At 44.7% G+C, this 17,646-nt stretch overlaps 1 protein-coding gene across 1 annotated transcript in view; it reads right to left on the bottom strand.

Annotated features, from left to right (window-relative positions):
* Positions 1-2,342: 2,342 nt before the first annotated feature.
* The window catches only part of LOC129707305 (deoxynucleoside triphosphate triphosphohydrolase SAMHD1-like), a 43,734-nt gene continuing 28,430 nt past the window's right edge, over positions 2,343-17,646 (bottom strand). Inside the window, exons 13-19 of the mRNA XM_055652242.1 lie at positions 17,138-17,229; positions 15,545-15,660; positions 14,201-14,340; positions 11,320-11,412; positions 10,797-10,901; positions 9,448-9,585; positions 2,343-7,191 (exon numbers count right to left, since the gene is read on the bottom strand). Coding sequence (XP_055508217.1) covers positions 7,042-7,191; positions 9,448-9,585; positions 10,797-10,901; positions 11,320-11,412; positions 14,201-14,340; positions 15,545-15,660; positions 17,138-17,229 — 834 coding nt within the window. The 3' untranslated portion in view covers positions 2,343-7,041. The remainder of the gene's footprint in view (positions 7,192-9,447; positions 9,586-10,796; positions 10,902-11,319; positions 11,413-14,200; positions 14,341-15,544; positions 15,661-17,137; positions 17,230-17,646) is intronic.

The following is a 17,646-nucleotide window of genomic DNA, read 5'->3' as shown; positions in this document are numbered from 1 at the left end:
CCTCCACCACCTTCACTGGAAGCTCATTCCACACCGCTACCACTCTCTGAGTAAAGAAGTTCCCCCTCATGTTACCCCTAAACCTCTGTCCCTTAATTCTCAAGTCATGTCCCCTTGTTTGCATCTTCCCTCCTCTCAGTGGGAAAAGCTTATCCACGTCAATTCTGTCTATCCCTCTCATCATTTTAAAGACCTCTATCAAGTCCCCCCTTAACCTTCTGCGCTCCAAAGAATAAAGCCCTAACTTGTTCAACCTTTCTCTGTAACTTAGTTGCTGAAACCCAGGCAACATTCTAGTAAATCTCCTCTGTACTCTCTCTATTTTGTTGACATGGCAGAGGGAGAGGGGTGAGGAGAGGGACACATAGAAACATAGAAATTAAGTGCAGGAGTAGGCCATTCGGCCCTTCGAGTCTGCACCGCCATTCAATATGATCACGGCTGATCATCCAACTCAGTATCCCGTAACTGCCTTCTCTCCATACCCCCTGATCCCTTTAGCCGCAAGGGCCGCATCTAACTCCCTCTTAAATATAGCCAATGAACTGGCCTCAACTACCTTCTGTGGCAGAGAGTTCCAGAGATTCACCACTCTCTGTGTGAAAAATGTTCTTCTCATGTCAGAATGACAGTTAGTGAAGAATTTGAATAATCGCTGAGCGTTCTCTATGGCAACAATGTATTTGAGCATTGGGCATTGTGACATCACACGATGGAACGTTCACTGGGGCTGTGGCTCCTGCAAAGGCATATGTAAATGAATCCATTCCGATTGGCCATCTGTGAGCATCGGGCATTGTGACATCACACGATGGAACGTTCACAGGGGGCTGCTTGTGTGGGTTAGAATCCAGTTTCTTTTTGAAATATTGAGGTGGTGGGGGGGGGGGGGGGGGGGTGTAGGATTTGATTAAAAAAGTGTACCTAAACACGACGAAATGTAATGAGGAGCGGATACTTAGAAAGAAAAGCGAAATCTCTACCGAAATGGAAAAGACGTCGGCGATTCTGGGTCCGGTTTCGGAGTTGCGGAGCATCAAAGGAAGAAACGCGGCCGGAAAGCCGTACATGCAAATGGATCCATTCCGATTGGACGTCCGCGAGCATCGGGCATTGTGACATCGCACGGCGGGAACGAATCGAAAGGCAGGAAGGGATCCGTACTGCAGGCAGGCGGACGGATTTGACTTTTATATAATAGATAGATATGATATGATGATAGATAGATAGATAGATATGTATATATATATACATCTATATCACATTTTGTACATAAATTGGTCATCAAAACTAAGAAACTGAGCCATCTTCAATTTGGCAACATACTGTCTCATCGGTCATCTATGTCACTCAGATCCATAAGGTAATATACAATTTAGATCACATACAGTGTCCACTCAGATGGTGCAGTATTCTACTACATGATCAGTGAATGAAGTGGAAATGGTGTTTACAATTTTATTGTTTCATGTGGTATTCATCAACATAGAATGGAATAATAAATACGTGCACTTACTGTGCCAACCAGGTCTGTGTGTGACAACTGTCACACAAAATGTATTAGTGTATTCTGATGCCATTTTAGGAAACTTGCCATCAATGTGCTATCTTTTCTTATATTTGTTGTTGATACTATGTTAGTCATGAACCCAATAAAGTGCTTGATAAGGAATTTGAAATTTGACCCATGTCATTTTTGTGTGTAACTTTGTAAATATATATATATGTGCATATATTTATATGTATATAATTATAAATATAATTGCCTTTATGGTTTATGTACATCATCTGACAAATAAGATAAAGAGAAAAATAGTATTGCTTTAAATCAAAGTTGCTTCTGATCCATGAGAAGGAACTTTATCTATTCATTTCTAACTTGCCTCTCACGCAGGCACACACACAAACACACATTCATATATTTATATATGTTAAATTTAATTTTGTGCGCAGTGTGTGTTAAAGCAATACAATAGAAACTGCACGATACAGTGCAAGGGAAACCGCAAAGGAGGGGGCTGGGGAGGAAGGATGGGAGGGAAATGGGCAAAAACAGGGGGAAACATTTACAATAAAATTAACTAAAATATGTGAAGTGATAGATGAGCTAAATCACACACTGAAGAAGGGTTTCAGCCCAAAATGTTGCCTATTTCCTTCGCTCCATAGATGCTGCTGCACCCACTGAGTTTCCCCAGCACTTTTGTCTACCTTTGATTTTCCAGCATCTGCAGTTCCTTCTTAAACACGGATTATTCCAAAGTTGGTAGAGCAAGCTATAGGATCTTTGGATTACACTGCGAGAGGCATAACGGAAGTCGCGTTTTGCATTGACAATGGTGGCCGTGACGCTCCGTTAAGTACTACATCTCAGTACGTTGGATTACGTAGGATTGGAGTATCTTGCTCCGCTCTATGATCTTTGGTTAGCAGCGGCCCTGGGGCCTTGTGCAGTGGGAGAGTGGGCACTGGGCTGGGAACGGCCGGGGCGCAACTGCAGGGCCGGGGCCTTGTGGGTGTCAATAAGCGTTTTAAAGCAAGTAGAGGGAGTGTGAGCCCTGGTGATCAGAGGGGAGAGTCTCTGTAAGTGTGAGTAAAGGTGATGGGACGTCCGTGAGTGTGAGCAGTGAGCAGTGAGTGGGTTCTCTGTGTGTATGTGAGCAGTGAGGGGGTTCTCTGTGTGTATGTGAGCAGTGAGGGAGTCCCTGTGTGAGAAAAGGTAAGGAGGGGAGGTCCCTGTGAGTGTGAGCAGTGAAGGATTCCCTGTGAGTGGGGGAGACCCTGCGAGAAATTAAGGGTAAACAGGCAAGAAAACTGTCATTGCAAGATACAATTATCAAAACAAATCTGCATAAAGCTGCCCCTTTTACACCCGCCAGTGGCGTTGCACCTTGCAATCCTTCCAGGAGGCGATGCCCCATCTCTCTTCCTCTTTTTTTCAGTTTATTCCTCTCTCATGCCTGAAGATAGATCAGCCACGATTGAATGGCAGAGTAGACTCGATGGGCTGAATGGCCTAACTCTGCTCCTATGACATGAATATATCGAATGACTCAACCTTCACAGATGTCAAGGTAAAGAACGCCAGACATTAATGATGGTCAAGAGGGGAAAAATAAATTCCAGTATTCTGTCCTTTGTAACGGAGCACTTAGTCTGATTGTGTTAAGGAACTTTTAATGTAATCACTGCTATAATGCAAATATCCCAGATAAATTGCACACAATAAGTTCTCAAAATGACATGGTTATGAGCAGATAAATGCAATTTTATTGATATTCCACAACCTTTCACGATATCTGCATACAGTTTAAGTAAGAAAAGATTACCATATTGCATTGTGACAAATAAAATGCCATAAACTATTAAATGACCCCGCAAACCTCAGTCAAATAAAGTACTCCAGAGGGAGTAGAACATAAAGTGTTGGAGTAACTCAGCGGGTCAGACAGCATCTTTGGAGAACATGGACTTTGGGTCGGGACCACGGTGTAAGTCGGGACCCTTCTTCAGACTGATTGTCAGTCATAGGGAGGAGGAAACTGAGAGTTGGGGGCAAAAGAAAGCCTGGCAAGTTATAAGTTTGAGTTTAGTTTATTGTCATGTGTACCATAGGTACAAGTGAGGGGAGAATGCAGAAATAATGAACTGCAGATGCTGGTTTATACACAAAGTGCTGGAGTAACTCAGCAGGTCAGACAGCATCTCTAGAGAACACAGGTAAGTGACGTTTCAGGTTCAGACCCTTGAGACTGTTGGGGGGCGGGGGAGAAAGCTGAAAAAGGAGAGAGGTAGGAAAAAGCCTGGCAGGTAATAGATCTGTGGGGGCAGAGTTAGTATGTAGATGGTTGGAACAAAGGCCAGAGATAAGAACAGAAGGCATGAGACAGGTTTGAAGAGTTGCAGATGGTGAAGCCAGAGGGATGAAAGTAGCAGAGGAGGGATGGGTGCAAGAAATAAGACAGTGAAGGGGAGAAGGAAGGGAAGATGTTACTTAAAGTTGGAGAATTCAATGTTCATACCATTAGGTTGTAAGCTACCCAGGTGAGGGAAGTTTGTTTGGTAGCTGGATGGTGTAAGTGACAAAGGCAAGAGATGAAAAGAAGACAAAGGTGTCAGATAAGGAATGAAGAAGAGTGTAAAGGCAGAGGGTGGATTGGGTGGAGGGGCATGGGGGCAGTGAAGAAGGGGACTCCAGAAAACAGGACTGATGGATGTCATCCAAGGTCGATCAGGATATATTTCCCACTGTTCCACAAAATGAAGGAAAGAAAATAAAGCATTCAGTTGTACAATGGTAAAACCTTGTACATCGTACAGACAACCCTCATTATAGCGGACCACAGGGGAGGAGAATGCTGTCCATTATTGCCGATTGTCCTCTATAACTAAGTAAGGGATTTGCTGTAAAACAGCAAGTTGTTTTCAAATACAAAGTTCTTTTTAACAGCTAAAAATATATTTTAGTTACTGCAAGGTAAAAATACAAAAGGCTGGTTGAAGCAATTGCTTGTCAATGTTATCTCACACTGTAACTGGCAGCCTGTGTTCCTACAGAGACAGTGGTATCTGATTACTGTGGGGACACTCCGTCCACTATAACTAAAATAAGTTATAAAGATAGTCACAAAATGCTGGAGTAACTCAGCGGGTCAGGCTATGTAAAGGTCTAAAGAGGACAGAAGGCCATCCGGGGAGGTCCAAGAGGAAGGGGACCAGTGAAGACAGAAAAATGAGTCGTCACTGGGTGGTGAGGACTCTTTTGCACAGAAAAAGGTACGGAGGCAGAGGAAGAAAATCAATATGTTATGGAAGACCTGTGGAGTTATAAAGAGATCAGTAATAACAAGGGTAAATGGGACCCTCCCTGAGATATCCCGACAATGCAAATATATGTACACAAGGTTTCAACCAGAGATATTACTTCCCCATCCCCTGCAATAAACTGAGACAGGCAGAGTAAACACACTGTTGCATCTCTCTCGCTGAACCTCCTCGATAAAAGCCAACTTCAGCTGGTTTTCACAAACTAGAAGAACACCTTTGTTTGAGTAAATAGTTATATAGTGCATTTAAAATCCTCAGGCAATTTGAGGAGGGGGTAGAACCTCAGCAAGTACCAGAGCATGTGCTCTTTAGGGAATCACGTGCTCCACATGGTTTTATCCAGTGAGCCAGTATAGTGTACAAACCTAACGTGCTAACATTCATTCCACCCACAGAGTTCTTGCACTAGTCAGTCAAAACATTCTCCTTTCTCCCACTTGGAACCAGGTTTAAACAAAACATTTTGATTGCAAGACGCAGCGTGGATATAGGCCCTTTGGCCCACCGAGTCCACAATGATCACATATTCACACTCGTTCTATGTTATCCCACTTTTCCATCCACTTCCTACACACCAGGGATAATTAACTTTCCAACCGACTGCCATGCTGAATCTCCAAACTAAACTAAAATAAAGACACATTGAATAAAAAAACCTCCATTATTGATCAGGAATCAATAGTTGGACACCCTGCAAGCATTGATCTTGTTCCAACTATCAGTTTGGATCAAAACAAAAGTGGGAGGAGAAAAATAAATGTAGTTCAATTTTCAACCGATTGAAATTGTATAAAAGCCATGTTTTAAAATACTTACAATTTTCAACCCTACACTTAGGGTGAAGCAATTTGCATAAAATATGTTTAGTGCACTGACTTCTTTATTGCAAAGTCAGCATATTAAAAATGCCCCGAGTACACCATGTCATGCTAAAAGTAGGTCTTTCCACCTAATATCATAAAAAAGTGGCATAGCAAAACGGAGCCCTGAAAGTGATTGTTTAATCAAACCTTGATTCTATCTATCTGCCCTGACTCATGTAGTGTGATTCAAATGGACACACAGCACCAAGTAGGATAGTGACAAGACCTGCCGCAGTAGAGAGGTATCTAATGCTAGGATCTGGACCACCATTACTGGTCCCAGTCTCCCACAGCAACATTCATGTATTAGGCAGCAGCAAGTCAACTATACTGGGGAAACCCCACTGCAATCAGCCTCTCTCTATTTGGGTCTTTATCCTGCACTGTAGACAAAGGTGATTTCCCCCAACATTTCTGTTGAGTTGAATATTGTTTTAAGTTTGTATTAATATATAGGCACCTCACGCTTTAAGCATGATTGATTTATGGGTTTTTGAAATAACGTGCTAGTGTCCTTAATACCAAAGCTTGGTTTACACACTGGTATTTTTGGAATAATGCACCTCAAATTTACTGCTGACCGTGTAGTCGAGTATATGTTTCATTTATGTGTCTTTGAATTACACGCTGCTTTTCAAGCACATATTCCCCACATAAATTGCGAGGTGCCTGTATGTTAAACTGTGGACTGAAGTAATAATATTTTAAGCAGCATTACATTCATGGTACCAACCATAATCCCTCGAAGCAATAAAGTGTATAGTTACAAGCATATATGTCCATCACACTCGCACAACTTTTTTTCCATGATAAAAAGGCAAAACGGTGACGTGTTCCTTCCCAGCCTGTAAAGGCATTATTCCTGCAAGCAGGAATCACTGGGCATAGTGATCCTTTGTAGAAATTCAAAGCTCATTGCCTCGATGTAACACATACAGTCCTGTTCCTGTGTTTTAGTTGCCATTTGGCCAGAGGTATCCAGAGTCATTACAATCAGAGTTGGGTAAAATGAAGCTTTATCCTTTGGTGTGAGCACAATTCGCACTCTTCCAACATTTGTGTGGAAGATCTTTCAGATAAATCTAGCTACGTGGCTTCAAACTTGTCAGGTGCCGATTGGGAAAAAAAGTCAATCATTCAATAACTCGTTTCAAAAAAACGAATCCATTCTTCTCTACCGACCAAGACATTTAGACTTGGATTTCTTTGCATGAAGACTGCTTTTCTCCATTCAAGCAAGAGTTTGGGAAACTGCTAATTGGAAAAAAACCAAGGAAGCTAGGAGATTATACCATCGCAGGGACTGCAAGGAGAAAAAAGATCCAGGATTCACAGAAAATTCCCACGTTTCCTACTGAAAAAGCTTTGTCTTGGATTTATAGCTGTTTGCCCGACGAGAAGACTGAAGCTCTTCTCTGGGATTGGAGTCATCGCTGTCACTATTGCCGCTGTTCCATTCAGACTTTAGTGGTGTCAGCTCAGGGGCAACAATATCCCCATCCTGTAGGTAGGAACAAACATACACTGGTTCACCACCATGTAGGAGGGATAGGAAAATCATTATCAGCCTATTTAAAATTAATACGTTAAATGGCTAGAGAAAAACTTCTTCTTCTTGCGTATGGCGTGCACAGCCTAAAGTTGTCGGACAACTTGTTCTATTTGATCTTATTTGATTGTGCACGCCGGGTTGATTGCATTTGTCGAAACAGGGCGAACCACGTGAAGGTTGCAATCTCCCACCCCAGAAAAATTTCAAAATGTATGAAACTACAGATGCCGATTTACAAAAGGACCCAAAGTGCCAGAGTAACTCAGTGGGTCAGGCAGCATCTCTGGAGAACATGGACAGTTGAAATTTTGGGTCAGGCCTCTTCTTCCATGTGCCTTATGAGTTAACAACAGAGCCAATCTGGAATAAATGAGTGTGCCTTTAAATATTTCTATGTAGATACAAGGAGCTGAAGAAGCTGGTGTACAAAAATGACACAATGTGCTGGAGGTGCAGCAGGTCAGGCAGCATCTCTGGAGAGCATGAATAGGTGATGTTTTGGTTCAGGACCCACTGATTGTGGGAGGTCGGGGGGGGGGGGGGGGAAAGAAAGCTGTGAGGAGAAGAAAGGCTGGGCAAAACAGCAGGTAATAGGTGAACACAGGTGAAGGGGAAGTTTCACAGGAAGATGGTTGAAACATTGAATTCTCCAATTTTAGGTAACCTCTAACGAGCCCCCACTCCTTCCTTTCTCCCCCACACTACACCCCTCCCCCTCATCCCCTCCCAAGTGCCCTTCCTGAACTCGCACCTATTTCTCCACTTCCACCCATATTCCTTCCTCTGGCTTCACAATTCGCATCTCTTCAATCCTTCTGTCTCACACCTGTTGTATTCTCTGGCCTTTGCTCGGAACATATGCCTATCAAATAACCCCCTCACCTATGTCCACCAATTACCTGCCACGCTTTATCCTGTCCCCCCTCTCTCCTAGTTTTCTCACACCCCCCCGCCACTAATGTACGAAGAAGGCCCCGACCCGAAACGTCGCCTATACATGTTCTACAGAGATGCTGCCGGACCCGCTGAGTTACTCCAGCACTTTGTCTCCTTTTTTTGATAGAGAAAAACTTCCTTTCCTGTCACACATCGTTAAAACCCACGCCCATGTCATCCATCAACCATGGTCCGATCCAACCTAGACACAAGGAACTGCAGATGTGCTGGAGTGACTCAGCGGGTCAGGCAGCATCTCAGGAAGACATGGGTAGGCAAATTTTGAAGAAGGGCCCTGATCCGAAAAGTCACCTATGTTCCACCAACAGAATATTTGTCCTTTATGGAATTACATTATTAGGACTCAGCACAGACTTGATGGATCTGCGATCTCTAACAATTTTATGATTCCTGTATGAAGGCAATGAGGAACTGGTTCTTATCAACAACGTTATTGGTGGAAGCAGATTTGATAGTGACGATTAAGTGGCATTTAGACAGGCACATGAACAGAAGTGATGGAGGGAATGCAGAAATAAAGAAATGCAGATGCTGATTTACCCCAAAGATAGATGCAAATGTATAAGGAATGGAGGCACATGGGTCAGGAATGGAAGGATATGGATCACGTGCAGGCAGATGGGATTAGTTTAAATTGGCATCTTGTTCGGCACAGATTGAAGAGTTAGTTATTAATTGATTGTTGTCATATTTAAGCTTTCCTGTTGTAAAAGGCCAATTGTAATGCATGATGGGATTTGGACAACTTCCATTGTGACAAGGGTTTTTTTTTTAACTTCCAAGGTGAAATGTTTGCAGCTCTCTTGCAAGGTTTTTTATGTAAGTTGAAGAGGTTAATCAGATAAGAAGGGGCCCAGAGGATTCCATTGGGTGGCTAGCTTTTGGCAGAGTGAAAAACAACTCCATATTTGGAGGTGGATGATGGTTTTTGTATATTACATCGTGCATTTGATTTTATTTCAGTATGTATATAAACTTGCTTGTTCTGGTATTCCTTTGTGTGTGCTGCTGGAGATTCAGACGTGAAACTGTTGCCTCTGAGTCTCTCAGTCCACACCCGTCAGACGTTAAATTAAAGCTTTGTATGGTCTTAAGAATTTGTACTTTGTCTATCTTTTAAGTGAATATTTTCACAGACACGGTGGGCCAAACAGCATGTTACTGTGCAGTAATGTCCCAGGAGCACAACACAGCCAAGGAAAGATGCAGAAACTGTTACTGCAAATGGAAGCATCATCCTCTCCCTACCCTTGGTTTGGTAAAGTCCCTGTTGATGCACCACTGGACAAAGAGCTTCTGGGCGGCCTGCACACTCTGGTCGTCGGTCTTCTTGCAGTAGACTTGGATCAGTTGCTCTGTGAATCTCACCGGGAGCATCTGAGATACCTGGAGGTGGACAATAAAATTATTTTTGCATAGATCACACATGCACGAGTTGCCATATTTTGGCACTATTTACTAAAAGTCCAAAGTCCAGTCCACTCGCCTGGTGTACCAGAGCGGTTACCGAACCAGGCAAGCCCCAGGCTGCTGCAGTGCCTCATCCTGCCGGGTCGTCCTAACAACCCACAACCACAAGGAGACAAACAGTGCGAGCAATGTAGATGGCCATTCATCCCCTCGCGCCATCTGCACAACTTAATAAGTTTGTGGCTGATTTGTTGTAACTTCACAATTTAACGTAACAAGTATCTATCTACACCTCTCTGCTCTCATGTTAACTAATGACCAGGTGACCATTTTATATTAATACCCTTGAAGATAAGATTTATACAAGGAAACCATAATTCTAGATTCTCCCAAAAGAAACATTATCAACATCAATCCTGCCAATATCATGCATGTTCTGAAGAGTTTCAGAGGGACACAAAGTACTGGAGTAACTCAGCAGGTCAGGCAATATCTCTGGAGAACATGGATGGGTGACGTTTTGAGTCGAGACCCTTCTAGTTTCTGTAGAGTTCCTCTTACTCTAAGCTCCAATAGATACAAGTCCAGCCTCTCTAACCTCTCCTGCAAAGACGACCAAATCATAACAGGCCCTCTACCCCATTGGACTAAGGTCCAGTTCCAAGTCACACCGAGGTGATAGTTGGATCCCAGCTTAGACCTTGACAGTAGGCATGGTAACCAAACCCAAAGCAAAGGGCAAGGCAGTGATGGGCGCCCTTGGCAGCCTCTGAGCAACACAGTCAGTTGAGGGCGGCACGGTGTTGCAGAGGTTGAATTGCTGCCTTACAGCACCAGAGACCCGGGTTCGATCCTGGCTACGGGTGCTGTCTGTATGGAGTTTGCACATTCTCACTGTGACCACGTGGGTTTTCTCCAGGTGCTCCCGTTTCCTCCCACACTCCAAAGCCATGTGGGTTTGTAGGATAATTGGCGTCCATAATTTACCCACAGTGGGTAGGACATCGAACGGGCAATTGTTGGTCAGCGTGGACTCGATGAGCCAAAGGACCTGTTGCAACAGCGTATCTCTAAAATTAAACATTAAAGTTATATCCCCAGTGTTGGCCCATGCACAGCTTGAGGGAGATGTTTACGTACAGCTTCAGATAAAAGATATGTTTCCACCTCAGGCCTGGAAAACGTACCTGGCCCTTGCGGATTTTGATGGCCAAGTTGGGATCACTCTTGCAGTAGAACCGCATCTTGTTAATGGGATTCTTCTCCTTCATGCCGTAGTCCATACGCACCACCTAGAGTGCAGAATATTAAATACATTCATTAGTCGGGAAATCATGACCCACTATCATTTGGATATTTTCCGTTATATTTTCCTTTTCTCCAGAGATGCTGCCTGACCCGCTGAGTTACTCCAGCATTTTGTGTCTATCTTCCATTTATATATACACGTTCGTTATTGCCGATCGTCGCACATAACCGAGAGGGGTGTAAAGTTTAACCCAAGGCCGGGAGGGAAGAAACACGGTGTGAAGAGAGAAGGGGTGAGGGTGGGGTTAAACCAGCAGGATTTTGCAGGCCGGTGCCGCCTTTGTGTTGCTCGCTCTCTCCCCTCCCGCAAACGGTAACTCCCACCATGTGGCACCAGCTCAATGAGACTATCTGCCACTGTAGGGAGGAGGTCCCTCCACATGCTAAACATCCATTACTCACATTTACAATAAAATCTTCTGCACAGAGTTGAACGTCCAGAGGTGTCGATGGGAAAGCTGCAGCCACCTCATCAGACAACTCCTCAAACTCTTCCTGAAACAAAAAGCATATTGAAGTTGTCAATGAAATGTGGTAAATGGGAAATTATCCATTTTGATACAAAAAGTGGGCTATCTATCTAGATATACAACTAAGACTCTCATCTTTTTTGTTTGTTTGATTTTATGGATGCGTGTGTGTGATTTCCCAAAACACAGCTAAAACGGTACACAATAACGCTACAGTTTTTGGCCCACCGTACTTACCATTGTCCTGGGGTGTGCATTAGCCAAGTTTCGTTCAGGTTTATGTTATATTTTACAAGTTATTGACATTTTAAACTTTACCAAAACCCACTTTACAAAAGCACTTTTCCACTTGCCCTGACCTCCCTGCACGTCAGCTGCGTTCGACGTCACAATGGGATCCTGAATTTCATTTGCATTTTTAAAAAATTGCGATTTTCATTGACATTGATTTTATTCTAAAGAAAACTCAGTTTTAATCAAGTTCCGTTTTCATTGACAGCTAACATTGTGTTTAGGTTATTTTATAGAGAAAACGCGATTTCATTGAGAATTTCCATGAAAAAAAAAATTGTAATTGCGATTTTCATTGCGGGGGGTGGGGGTGGGATAGGGGGGAGGCATCATTTAAAAAAAAAAACATGGAGATTTTCATCGTCGGGGGCGGGGGGGGGGGTAGGATAGGGGGGGAAGTGAGGAGCATTTTTTTTTGCGGTACTTGCCTGGACTCACAACGGGGACCCAACGGCTCCACGGGTAAGTTTCCCTCTACTTTACAAACGCCCCACGGGTCCTCTATTCACTTTATTAACTTTAACTTAATTTCAGCCGTCAATGGCACAACTTTGAACGCAGCAGCCGTGCACACGCAGTTTGGTGGAATATTGCGTTGGGGGAGCGGGCCCGAACAGGTCCGCACTTGGTCTAGTCGTTTTTAAAATGGTGACAGACTGTGTTTAATGTTGATGTTCAAAGGCTCCTAGTTGTCCTTGCACACAAGTCACTGAGAGTTAATGCGAAGGTACAAAATAATGTCTTGACCATCATCATGTTCATATGTTGCCACTGTGAAGGGCCTTGATGTAACTGCATCCGAAGTACAGCAAATATTCACCATATTGGGTGCAGGGATGGTAGAAACATTAAATTCAATTGAAAGATAGGGCGTGGAAACAGGCCCTTAGTCAGACACAGTGGACAAAGGTACTTTGGCCCAACTTGCCAACATTGACCAACATGCCCCATCTACACTAGTCCCACCTGCCCGCACTTGACCCATATCCCTCTAAACCCGTCCTATCTATGTACGTGTCCAAGTGTGTCAAACATTACAACAGTACCTGCCTGCTTCAACTACCTCCTCTGGCAGCTCATTCCCATACACCCACCATCCTTTGTGTCAATAAAGTTACCCCTCAGGTTTGATAAATCTCTCCCACCTCACCTTAATCTGGTTCTCGATTCCCCTACTCTGGGCAAAAGACTATGCATTTACCTGATCTATTCCCCTCATGATTTTGAACACCTTTATAAGATCACCCGTTATCCCCTACACAAGGAATAAAGCCCTAGCCTGCTCAACCTCTCCTTCAGCTCAGTCCCTCGGGTTCTGGCAACATCCTCGTAAATCTTCTCTGCACCCTTTCCAGCTTGAAAGCATATTTCCCAAAACATGATGCCAGAAACCCTTCTACCCACCGAGTCCACACAAACCATCGATCACCCATTCTACACCCATATTCTTTATGTTTGGATGAATAAGAGGTCAGATTAAAACCCACAAAGTTCTAACAGGCCGGATGGAGGAACAATGTTGCGTCCAGTTGAAGAATCGAGTGGGGCTACAGATTCAGGATAAGTGGGAAGGTATTTGACTGAAATTTCTTTGCTCAGAGAGGATGAATCTGTGGAATTCGCCAAACTGATCAGACACTCAGCCATCGTTCATTCACAACAAAGGTTTGCTGGGCATTGAGTGAAGGAAAAATGTGCTCAGGTAGAAGATCCGCCATGATCTTGAAGAGGAAAGGAGACTCAAAGACTATGCCTGATTACTATGTTATCTTGTTTAAGCAGACAGGCGAGGAGTATAAACACTGGCACAGGCTAGTTGTGTAAATGACCCATTCCTCAACTTTTACCTGCCCTGCGTTATATGTAGTTTAGTTTAGAGACATAGCTTGGGCGCTTCAGCCCACGCTGACCATTGATCACACAAGAGCTGGAGTAACTCAGCGGGTAAGGAGAATCTCTGGAGAATGTATATAGGTGACGTTTCGAGATGATTCTTCAGACTCACCGTTCACATGAAGTCAGTTTTATATAATTAGTCATAGTTACGCAGCGTGTAAACAGGCCCTTCGGCCCTGCTTGCCTTATAAACAGGCCCTTCAGCCCATATCCCTCTAAACCAATCCTATCCATGTACCTGTTCCAACTGTTCTTTTAAACATTGCGATAGCACCTGCCTCAACTACTTCTTCCATCAGCTTGTTTCATACACCTGTGTGATAATGTTACCCCTCAGGCTCCTATAAAATCTATCCCCCCTCACCTTAAACCTGTGTCCTAGATCTAGTCAAACTAGTTCACAATTATCCCACTTTCTCATCCACTCCCTAAATACAAGGGGCAATTTTACAGAGGCTGATTAACCTGCAAACCTGCACATTTTCGGGGTGTGAGGGGAAACCGGAGCACCCGACAGAAACACACGCAGTGTCAGGGAGAACATACAAACTCCACATAGGCAGCACTTGAAGTCAGGATTGAACCCAGGTCTCAACACATGCCACTGTGTTGTCCTGTTTGATTACCGGATCAATTTTCGTCCCTGGTGCAGGCTGCGTCTCCCCGATCCATTTGTACAACTTGCGGCAAATGATGTTATTCAAAATCTCTCGTGCTTTTTGTAGCTCAGGCTTGGAAGAATTCAGAATCTGTTCAAAGATATTGTCTGGAAAAACAATAATCCAAGGTCACAGAAATAAAATAAAACTAACACGCTAAGATATGAGAGGATATTTATTCGTGGGAGAGTCTAGGACCAGAGCACAGCCTCAGAACACAAAGATGTATCTTTCGAAGATGGTGGATGGGTGATGGGGGTCCCTCTTCAAACAAGTCTGAAGAAGGGTCTCGATCCGAAAAGTTATCAATTCCTTTTCTCCAGAGATGCTGCCTGTCCCGCTGAGTTACTCCAGCATTTTGTGTCTATCTTTGGTGTAAACCAACATCTACAGTTCCTTCCTCTACACAGGGTGATGCTCCAAATTTGTAAAACCTTGGTCAGACCTCAGCCGGAGTAACAGGTGCAGTTCTGGCCATTGTGGGCTGAAGAGCTGTTCCTCTGCTGCATTGACCTTCGTTCAACATGCACTCCACCAGGGGCGCCACACGATTGGCAGCCCCGCCAATAGTCTGCCTGTTTTTTTTAGTGCGTTTTAAAAGTCTGTGTAAATGTTCTCCGGTTTGTTTTATGTGGGGGAAGGGGTTCGGGGGAAACTTTTTTTCAGTTTCTTACCTTGCCAGAGATGCGATTTTGTTTCCGGATCGCATCTCCGGTCGCTCTGCGGCCTACCATCGATGGAGCTGGAGATCTCCTCGGACTGACCTTGTGCCCCACCGCGGGGCGTGGACTTAACATCGGAGTTGATCCCTAGCCTGGGATCGCTTCAACCACGGCCTGCAGATCTTACCATCGAGAGCTCGCAGTCTCGGGAGAGGCTAGTCGGGAGCTCCAACAACGCAGAGGCTCGACCAGCCCCGACGTGGGGTTTGATCGCCTGGCGCGGGGGAAGCTGACATCCCCCCCCGATGCAGGAGCTGATCGCCCCGATTCGGAGGAACAAAACGCCGCTGGCTACGGGAGTCAAGATCGTCCCGTCAACGGAGGGCTCGAGGCCCCGGATCGCAGGAGAACAATGAAGGGAAGAGATTTGAACCTCTTTTTCGGCTTCCATCACAGTGAGGAATGTGGAGGAGTCACTGTGGTGGATGTTTATGTTAAAATGTATTTTGTGTGTTCCGTTGCTTTTTATTTGTATGACTGACTTGGCAAATGAAATTCCTCGTATGTTGCAAAACATACTTGGCTAATAAAGTAATATTGTGTTTGTGAAGAGTAGACTTAGGTCGGACTGAATGACAAGAGTGTTCACCTGTGAGCTTGGTGTAGGCCTCCATGTCTTCGATCGACTCGGAGATGGTGTACTTTTCTTTATTTTTTCCAACGATCTGGATGTGTGGATCTGCCAGCACCAGGGCTTCAGTGATCCTGACGGAGTAAACATGTTCAGAAACATGTCAGCACTTGTCTGAACCAAGTGGCACAGAGACGCAGCTGGCAGAGCCGCTTGCTCACAGCGCTAGGGACCGTGGGTCATTCCCGACCGCAGATGCTGTCTGCATAGAGTTTGCATGTTCTCCCTGTGACCGCAAGTTTCCTCCCACATCCCAAAGGCATGCGGGTTTGTCAGTTAATTGGCCTCTAAATTGCCCCCCAGTATGCAGGGATGAATGGAGGAGTGGGACAACATGGGGATTAGCTTTTTGTTGCATGCTATCCAGTCACAGATTATGTGAGTGGGTGATCGATGGTTGCCGTGGACTTGGTGAGCCTATTTTCATGCTGCATCTTCCGCTCAAACATTGTTGCCCGCACTACTTCTTCACAACAACTTGACAGGGAAAACACTGGAAACAGATCTGCATTGGTTTCAACACCCTTGGGACAGGGCAAAGGAAGTTTAAAAGAAACATTATTAGGCTCAAGACCTGAGCAAAGGGTCGATGCAATGTAAACACGTCACGGTCCGGTAACATGAGGGTGCGACTGAAATATTAGTTTGTTTTATTGTCACATGTATCGAGGTACAGTGATAATGTTTTTTGTTGCGTGCTATCCAGTCAGTAGAAAGACTAGGCATGATTACAATCAAGCCGTCCACAGCGTATAGATACAGGATGAAGGGAATAATGGTCAGTGCAGGATAAAGTCCAATAATGTCATATTAATGATTGTCTGAGGGTCTTCTATGAGGTAGATGGTATATCAGGTCTGCTCTCTAGTTGGTGATAGTATGGCTCAGTTGCCTGATAACAGCTGGGGAGAAACAGTCCCTGAATCTGGAGGTGTGCGTTTTCACACCTCCATGCCTCTTGCCTGATGGGAGGAGAGAAGCGGGAGTGACCGTGGTGAGACTGGCACTTGATTATGCTGGTGGCCTTGCTGAGGTAGCATGAAGTGTGAATGGAGTTGATGGAAGGGAGGTTGGTTTGCATGATGGTCTGGGCTACGTCCACAATATCCGTAATACTTCACACACATCAGTTGCTTGCAGAAACATTTGTGGAGGTGGAGGGGTTTAAGGTTGAGGATGTGTGGAAGGGTGCAAGGTAATAATATGGAGAAAGGGGCAGCATGGTGGCACAGTAGTAGAGTTGCTGCCTTACAGCGCCAGAGACCCAGGTTCGATCCTGACTATTGGTGATTGACTGAACGGAGATTGTACAGTCTCCCCGTGACCTGCGTGGGTTTGCTCCAGGATCTCCAGTTTCCTCCTACACGCCAAAGATGAATGTTGGAAGGTTAATTAGCTTGGTATCATTGTAAATTGTCTCTAGTGTGTACATGACAGTGTACGTGTGTGGGGAACGCTGGTCAGCATGGACTCGGTGGGCCGAAGTGCCTGTTTCTGTGCAGTAACACTAAACTGAAGGCTCCTTACCAGCCATACTGCAGGAGTACTCACATGCTCTCAATAATGTTAACCACTCGGTGTTGATAGGCCCTGCGGTGTAGCGTGTTGCGTGTGTGAAACATGTTGTACAGGTCACCAACCTCCTGTGGACAGAAAACGAGAGGTCACTTCTCCCTCCTCACACTGCACGTCAGGAACAGCAGTTCTGAAGCACGGAGTGATTCAGTTGATGGGGCAGAGCGATGTTTCAGAATAAGGAGGCAGTGGCGCAGCGGTAGAGTTGCTGCCTTGTAGCATCAGAGATCCAGTCTCGATCTTATTATGGGTGCTGCCTGTAAGGAGCTTGTACATTCTCCCTGTGGCCGTGTGGAATTTCCAAGGGAGCTCCTGCTTCCTTCCACACTACAAAGATTTGTTGGTTAATTTACTTTGGTAAAGATTGTAAATTGTACCTTGTGTGTGGATAATGCTAGTGTATAAGATGATCATTAGTTGGCAGGGATTCAGTGGGCCCAAGGGCCTGTTTCTGGTGCTTGACTGCAAGGAGTTTGTATGTTCTC

This window comes from Leucoraja erinacea, chromosome 21 (genome assembly GCF_028641065.1).
Source record: "Leucoraja erinacea ecotype New England chromosome 21, Leri_hhj_1, whole genome shotgun sequence".
Lineage (NCBI taxonomy): Eukaryota > Metazoa > Chordata > Chondrichthyes > Rajiformes > Rajidae > Leucoraja > Leucoraja erinaceus.
This window is presented reverse-complemented; position numbering and strand designations above follow the sequence as displayed.